Source organism: Gordionus sp. m RMFG-2023, chromosome 1 (assembly GCF_954871325.1).
Source record: "Gordionus sp. m RMFG-2023 chromosome 1, tfGorSpeb1-WG-v2, whole genome shotgun sequence".
Lineage (NCBI taxonomy): Eukaryota > Metazoa > Nematomorpha > Gordioida > Chordodea > Parachordodidae > Gordionus > Gordionus sp. m RMFG-2023.
In genome coordinates this window covers 37,043,638-37,052,790 of record NC_088775.1, presented here as the reverse complement: position 1 = coordinate 37,052,790, position 9,153 = coordinate 37,043,638, and the positions used below count along the sequence as shown (strand labels likewise).

The following is a 9,153-nucleotide window of genomic DNA, read 5'->3' as shown; positions in this document are numbered from 1 at the left end:
AATTTATAGATGTGGGTATTTATAATGTAGATATAGATGAAGGTATTTGTAATGTAAATAAAGATGGAGTTTCCTTTAAAGTTAGGGATAGAATAGGAATGCTATTATTATTTGAAGGAAAGGATATTGGAATATTTGGTGAAATTGTCCTATCATGTAAAGGTAAAGAAGAAGCTGGAGTCTCTGAGCATGTTTTAAATATGCTATTTTTGTGGTTTGAGCATTAGAAAAATCAGATATTATATTAGAACATGAACCAAAATTTATAATGGGTGAAGATACTTATAATAAAAATAAAGATGGATGATTTTTTTAGATGTGATTATAAAGATGTTATGGTATGAACTAGAATACCAGACAATTGTATTATAACCTTTTTTGGAGCATAAAGGAGAGTTTGAAGAAGTTTTAAGATATGAAGATGTTTTTAATAAGTTTGTAGTTGCTATATTGAAAAAAGATAATTTTTGCTGTTTTGGAATTCCACCAGCAATCTTAAGTTCTTTACAAGATTTCTCCTGAAGTTTTTCTGCTCCACTTTTGTATTTTCTTTTTTTATTATATATTTTTATGCATGATAATATAAAAAAATATAGATTTTAAAATTAGAATTTATATTTAATAAAATAGCTATCAAGATTATCTATATATTTTTCTTTATATTAATGAACTGTCAAATAAAATGTTGATGTTATGTTTGAATGATAAGATCATTAATAATCAATATATTTTAAGTAAAGATTACACTTTAGTTCAGAAAAATCAAACATTTACATTGGCTTATGTTTGTGAAACAAATATGGCTCATTTTAGTTGGGAGGGGGATTAATAGTTATACTTAGTTCTGGGTTAGAATAGTTAATTTAACTCAAGATAAATAAATAAAATGATATGAATATGAAAAAATCATAAATTATTTTCATGAGGTTTGGTATTACTTGTGTTGTTTATTATTTTCATTTTGGTCCTTTTCAATAATATGTTTTCTATATATAAACATGAATTTTAATTAAAATGAATGAGTGAATGAATTTTTTAGTGACCAGATAATTAAATTAATATTTAATAATCATTTAAATTTCTAATATTTAAAAAAAATTTGTATTAAAACATATTTAGATTTTATGCCAATTTAATTTAAAAAAATTCTTTTTTCTTTACTAAAGAGGCCCCCAAATTTGTAATTTACTAAGGAGAGGCCCCCAAATTTGTAAAATCTCGAGGCCCGTGGAAGATCTTCCCATTCCGCTCCTGATTGTAAATTATTTAAGATAATTTTAAGGTATTCTCTTAATTTATCTTTATAAAATAGGTATTTCCAAAGAATAAAGATGTATATTTCACGATTTTTAAAAAAGGCCAACTCAATATTTTAGCCAGAAAAATATTGCTTAAGCCTTGAGATTTAGCTAATAAATGTCCAAATCTTTGTGCCATCTGTGAGCAAAATCTTTAGGCTTGCGTTATATTTTTCTGATTAAAACATTGAGTTAGCCGTTTAAGAACGCTAATTTAATTAAATATATTTTTTTCTTCAAACTTTTTTATTTTACAAGGTTATGTCTTAAATATAAAAAAAATTAAACCTCAAAAATTGTGCGAATTTAGCGGAAAAAAAAATACAAGCCATTTTTAATGTAAAATTAAAATATTGCCCTAAATGATTATTTTTTCTAATTCGCAAAGGTTTTGTAATTCTTAAAAATTTACAATAAAATTTTGTAATTTGTGTAAATTTTACGAGAAAAGTGTCAAATGAATATGATCTTATGAAAAACATCAGAAAATATCGTTTTTATGATGTAATAGTAACTTAAAATTGGAGATACGGCAGAAAGCGTAAGATAAAGTGGGAAGAAATAGGCAAGTGTATGATCTTAAAATTATGAACAAATTAAGAAAAAATTTGTTGCAATGAAATCTAAATTCAACAAATACTATGCAATATTTAAAAAATCAGGTATTAATAATATATATAAATAGTATAAAACATTTTTATAAAATGGTTCTGGTGCAGCGATTAATAGCCAATTTTTTGAGGATTATTTCTAGGTTGAGGATATTTGTAAACATTCTGAAGCATGTTTCACACTGAAAAAATGTACAGATGCAAGTAATAACCAAACTTCACCAAGAGTATTATAGCATAAAAATAGAAGTATTTAATAATTTTTATTTTAGGATTCATATAGCAAACCAAGAATAGTATTAGTTTATATTTATATATTTTTTTATAGTTTGCTGAAATTTATTTAAATTCCCTGATCTAAATGAATTGAATAAATTTTTCAAGGAATATATTATATTTAATATTATTTATAATAGGTAGACCATGCTGAGATAAATAAAGAAAACATGAATCCTTGTATATCAATGGAAAAATGTCCCTATTCATAAAACTAAAAAATCTAAAAATTATGAATCAGAAAAGATTGAGGTATTAGGTATATATCTAATATATAAAATGATAATTTATTTTATAAAGATTTACTAACTAAAATTAAATCTCATTATTGAAGGTCAACGGTCTTGTCCTACCGGTCTTAGACTGGGGCCGGATTGATTTTTTTAAGGCCGTAACCCGGACGGATCTATATTTAAGTTTGCTTTATTATTCAATTAATCTTATTTTTTTACCTATTTTTTTTAAAAAATTTAATTTAATTTATTTAGAAATTTTTGTGATTTTTTAATTCATTTTTATTTTGCAATATGAAAACCATGAGTTTTGAAAGAAGCATTTTATTTATAGTCCCAATAAGCAAGAATTATATTAGGTAAAAACAAAAATATTTTAAAATACTGAAAAAGTAGAAAGACCAGTCTTGGACCTGTCTATTTATTTAGGATCAAGATTTGGAGCGATCTTATTATAAAAGACCATAATTCAGTCTAATCCGAGTTCATCGGTCTGGTCTCGACCAAAGACAGGACCGTGACCTTCACCACATCTCATGAACATGATACACATCGTATTATGGGATTTTTTAATACCTATAAAGATTAAATATAATGGGATGACAAATAAAGAAATTTTTGAATTCAAATCAAATTTTATAAAATTTTACCACTATATATATGTATAATTTTTATATTTTGCATGTTTTTATAATATATTAAATAATAAAAATTATTATGTCTAAGAATATTAACAATAATGAAATCAAAACTATTTATTTTAAATGTAAACAATATTAAAAATAGATTTATAAAAAAAAATACAAGATTAATATTCATTATTTACATCAGAGACCTGCAGAGATACCATTTGCATGGCCCTAAAAATTTTCAGGCCTGGCCTAATATTTTTAAAAAAATAAATAAAATACAGCCCTGCCCATGTAAAGGTCTTTGATTTGCACATAAATTAAATGCATCTCTAATATTATTAGAGCTCTCAGTTCATAGCTGGAACTGAGTTTGAGTAAAATTTGGAAGGGACATTCTTCATATAAAATTAATTTGTGAACTTTGATTGCCCTCAATATCAATAATAAAATAATATTGTGTAAAAGGTAGTCTGCCTTAACTATTAACACAATATTAATAACATTAGTCTCTAAGCTTTATATAAGTGCCTAAATTTGGCACTCATAATTCCAAAACATCTTCTCTAGCAATAGATAATTATTTATTAAAATTTACTTTATTTTCATTCAAATTTGATTTGTAAAGTTTCATTATGAAATCCAAATAAAATACATATTCAGAATTTTTCCCAACTCTGAATATTAATAAAATTATAAAATTTGCACTAGAAAATTTATCAAAATTTTGAGTTGGGCCAGGTTGAAAAAAGTTGAATTTGCAAATCCCCAGAGTTGTTAAAGTATCTAGATATAAAAATGTGGTATCTGATCTAGATATTATTTTAGAGGTATCTATATATGTTTTTAGAAACTTTTTAAGATACATTTTGATATACTTTTATTTAACGCTTCTATATTCTAAATAAAAATACTTGTATGCAAAATTTATTTTATTTCATATGAGCATATAATTTAAATAAATATATATTAAAAAATATTAAGACTACTATAATAAAAAATCATATATATATAAATTATTTAAACTTATATATAAAAAAAATATATATAAATATTAATTATATATTATATCTGAGTATATAAATAAACCAGACAAATTTGGATATTACAATCCATCTCCCATTTTTACTTTATATGGAATTGGTTAATTTTATATTATTATACTAATTTTAAAAATTTATTTTAGATTACTATTAATAGTGATGAAGAGGAAGAAGTAATAATCAATGAAGCATCAATAAGTTCGGAAGAAGTAATAATCAATGAATCATCAATAAGTTCAGACATTGTTTTTCCATGGCCAGTTTATAGAGCATATTTTAAGATAATATCTCAAAATAAAGAAAACAAATCTCTGATAGTAAAATGTTTGCCATGTCTATAAAAAAATACGAAAATTTCAGTTATCATTACCTCAACTTGCAACATTGTATAACATTTAAGAATACAGATACTAAATGTTTATAATCGTAATTTTAAATTTTAAGAGAAAACATGAAACACTGTTAATGAAAATAAAAAAGGGGAAGGAATAAATCTACTAAAGAAATATTGGTAGGCTCATCGTCCACTGATATTTTTGCCAAGAGATTTCAGACTTGAACCCAAACCACTTTAGATGATTAAATAACTGCTTTTAATATAGCTAGCATTAATCATTTTCAATTGTTGAAAATCCTTCATTTATAAAAATGATCAAAATATTAACAAAAATATAATTTGCCAACACAGTGGTTGGTAGAATTTCCCAAAGATGGGAAAATGAAAAGAAAGAAATCATAAAAAGTCTAATAGAACCTCGGTAATATGCACAACAGTAGATTGTTGGCGTGCCTATCACCGGTATAGCTAACATTTAAATTTGTATAATAATAAAGAACAAATTATTTAGCAGTTTTAAGAAATGTTAATTTATTGTTCAAACATAGGAGTCACTGCACACTATTTAGATCCAACAAATTTAAGAAAAAATGTAGCGTTGGCTTGAAAAAGAATGACTGGTATGGCAAAGAATTTACAAGATATAGCAAAGGATTATTGCATTCATTCAAAATAAAATCTCAAAGACCATTACTGACAATGCCAAAAATGTTCTCAAAGTTTTTAGGTTTATTTTATTATAAATATAAACATAATATATGATTAGGATTACTTATTTATTTTTGAGTTTTTAACAAGGATGTGAACCTGAACCCAGACCCTCGTATTGTGGCTGACCCGGACCCTTTTAAAAGTAGAGGGTCCAAGAGTTTTAGATGTCATAAAAATTTTTAAAAATAAAAATATTTTTCTAAAAAATAATATAATTTTTTTTAAATTTTATTAACTTTTTTTTGTGGAATCATTTATTTTATATTTGCATTTTTCTTTCAATTTTCTTCCTGGACTTCCATTTTATTTAGATATTGATATCATAAATTATTTTCTAGTGTAGGTAATATTTTATTATGTAAATTTATTAATATGCTATGTTATAGAAATACGTTGATTATTTTGAAAGTGAATTATTTTGTATTGCAAGTAATAATATTTTAATTTAAATGGTAATTCACAACACGTTGGTCTCAATGATGCTAGAACGATTATTAAGTTTAAAAGATTTCTGTAATAATTTTATTATAGGAGCATGTGAAGTCATTTTGTCAGAAGATAATTGGTGCCAAATAAAGGACCTTACTAGTGTATTAGTTCCTTTAAAAATAACAATATTAAAATTACAATCAGAACAATTATGTTTATTTGATTTTTATGACATATGAATTAGATGCCGATTAGATTTAGAAAAATTTACAATCCTTTTTATACAAAATATTAGAAAACATGAAAATTCGGGTGCAACAATATTTGCAAAATAGTGTTATCGCTTCTATATATTTAGACCCTCGATATCAAGTTTTATTAAGTATTGAGCAAGCAAATGGCTAAAGACCATCTTATGGATTTATGGCATAAGCAAAACTCCATTATTTACAATATATTGGAGGCTACAACAATACTTACTGGTTGTTGTGATAATAATAATTATGATAGCAACATTGATGATCTTGAAATTTTACTTTTAGATAGATAAAAAAATCAAATTATCAAAAGATAGAAAGGAGGATCAAAAAATGCCTATTGCAGCTTTAATAGAAATGTTAAGAGAATAAATAAGGATACAAACATTTTAAAATTCTTCAATATATATCGAGAATTATATATCTTATCTAGAATCTTCATATCTGTGCCGGCGACACAAATACAATAATTTTATAAAGATAACTATCTATTTTAGGTAAGGGTCGAACGTGAATTTTCATCTTTGAAATATATATTGTCTAATTGATGTGGAAATCTCAAGGATGATATTTTAGAATATATTATGATTGTGCGATTGAATAAAACATTTAAAATATAAATTACATTTGTAAATTATGAATATGTATATATTGAAGTATAATAATAAATGAATGAAAAAAATCTTATTTTGAGTCATTATTTTTATGTTCCCTGAACCCAAACCCAGGACCTTTTTAAATTTTATTCCTGTACCCGAACCCAGACCTGGGCCCTTTTTTTGTCGAAGGGTTCACATCCCTGGTCTTTAAGTCAATTAAAAATAGTAGTGAATCCATGGATGATCTGAAAGATGAGGAGCAGTTGTACCAATATCAATATCAAGTCTTTATAATATTGCTCAGGATTTTGAAATATCAAAATCATATAGTTTATCTAATCATCAATGTTGTGCCATCATACATTGAATCTTGTTGTGACTGTGGATGCCAATAGTATGCTTGTTAATAATAATTTAAATTTTGATACTCAACAAATTATAAATAATTTTTTCAAAAATTAATGTCAATCCTGATATAAAATTGTTATTCATAAAATATAACACCACAATCTCTTCAAGCACCCTTGTAAAAAGACTTTTTAATGGAGCAAAGAATGTCTACAGATAAAGGAGGATGCCTTAATGACCAAAATCTTGAAAATATTTTATTACTGATATCTAATAATTATTTATAATCATTTAATCATATTTTCATATATTATATATTATATTAAAATCTAAAAATCAATATTTTAGTTATATTTTGATAAATATCGAGTCAATAAATTTTTTTAGCTCATTTCATGAACAATAAAATCCTAATTTAGCTTTATGCAAACCTTATATGAGTATAATAAAAAATGTATCTACATCTAGATATATTTTTAAATTGTATTTGTATCTAGATAACTTTTTAGATCATGTAACTGAATCTAGATCTATTTAAAAAGTATCTTTTAACAACTCTGCAAATATCTATAAGACTAGGACAAAAAATTAAGAATGATTATTTCCTTGGATGAGAGGGGAGGGGGGTTACAATTTTAAATTTATAGTTAATTGTACATTAATATTACATCTTATTAAAATTATAATAAACTTCAAGTAAAATATTTAATCTTTTTTAATATACCACAATATAAAAATACCAGATTTATGGTTACATGAGTACCTATTAATATTATAAGAAACAAAGTAAAAAATTTTATTCAATATTACTCTAAAATGATAATAAAATATAAAAATTATTCATTCATGCATAATTTTTGTTAAATATGCCAATATAAAAATACTTGATTTATTGTTACATGAGCTACCAGCCCACTTATAATAGTCCTAGGCTCAGTTTCACCCAAATCAATCTTTTCTACATATAAACTGTCAGCATCTGGATGTTTCTCAGCAGATTTAATAATTCCCACTCGCATATCTAAGTGTGAAGAAAAATTGGATATTTCAGTACTTTCAGATATTTCTATATTCAATTTTTTATTTTCAGATGGTTTTGTTTCATTCTTGTTGATTTTATTAGTTTTATTGTTAGAATCATAGAGCTCTGATAAATATATGCTAAAAAAATATTCAAATTTAATATACCTTCTTCATTGCAAAAAACAGAATCCCCATCGTTGTTTTTATTTTCAATATTACCTTGCAATTTATATTGCTTAACTTTAAGCCAATTTAAGAATAAATGCAAAAATTTTACCACCATTCCAAATTTCAGCTAAAAATAAATCGTTTTTGACCTTAGTAATTTCCTTTTTAAGAATAACATTTTCATTTTTTAAATTAACTATTTCATCATTATCATTAAGTTTTCCTTTATATTTTTTGAAGATATTTTTAAAAAAGAAGCCATAATACTTAAAACGTTAGCAAGGGATTCTAATTCCATATTAATTGTCCCGATATTCTCTTCAATAGTTTTTGCTTTAGTTTGAGCATCATCTATCTTAGAAAAAATATTTGTTTCAGGCATTAATAATAGATATACAAATGTATAGAATTTAAATATTTCTATATTTATGTGTCATGTCAACATGACTTGGCACAAAAATAGTCAAGATCGATCAAATAATAATTTGATTTAAATATATAATATTTTATAATATTTCCTTGTATATTTAAATATATTGTTAGATTTTTTATATAAGACCTAAGATTATAATAACTTTAAATTAGAATAGGTTCTTATAATATGACTTCACATAATTTAAACAAACTTTGTAATACTTTTATTATTTTGTATTTTTAAATTATTTCTTTGCAACGTTATATCTTATATTTATTATATGTAAAGAATTAAAATTGTGAAAAAAAGATAGATGAAAAAATAAAGTTATTTAACTAGTAAAATTAATAAGAATATATAAATATCTTATTTTAACAATTTTTGCAAGTCAAATTTTATTTTCAAATAAATTAAAAAATATAGAAATGTTTTTAATCAAATTATTTCTATATTTATGTGTCATGTCAACATGACTTGGCACAAAAATAGTCAAGATCGATCAAATAATATTTTGATTTAAATATATAAAATTTTATAATATTTCCTTGTATATTTAAATATATTAATAGATTATTTTTATATAAGACCCATAGGCGTAGCCAGGATTTTCCTAAGGGGGGGGGGGGGGAATTACAAAATTTAATCCTATATATATTTAAATTTTTTTTAACAATAATAAGCCCGGAAGAAATATGAAATATATTTTTATTAGTTTATTGTTAATATAGATAGATCACAAAAAAATGTGGTATTAATTTATGTTATGTCATAAGATA

General features: G+C 24.0%; 1 protein-coding gene across 1 annotated transcript; it reads right to left on the bottom strand.

Annotated features, from left to right (window-relative positions):
- Positions 1–7,522: 7,522 nt before the first annotated feature.
- LOC135924944 (aminoacyl tRNA synthase complex-interacting multifunctional protein 1-like) lies at positions 7,523–8,729 on the bottom strand. The gene is made up of 6 exons (XM_065460088.1): positions 8,714–8,729; positions 8,230–8,317; positions 8,072–8,185; positions 7,960–8,034; positions 7,656–7,918; positions 7,523–7,534 (listed from the first exon to the last, which is right to left on the bottom strand). The coding sequence occupies exons 2-6, from the start codon at positions 8,258–8,260 to the stop codon at positions 7,523–7,525; spliced, it is 495 nt and encodes a 164-aa protein (XP_065316160.1). The 5' UTR covers positions 8,261–8,317; positions 8,714–8,729.
- Positions 8,730–9,153: the final 424 nt, after the last annotated feature.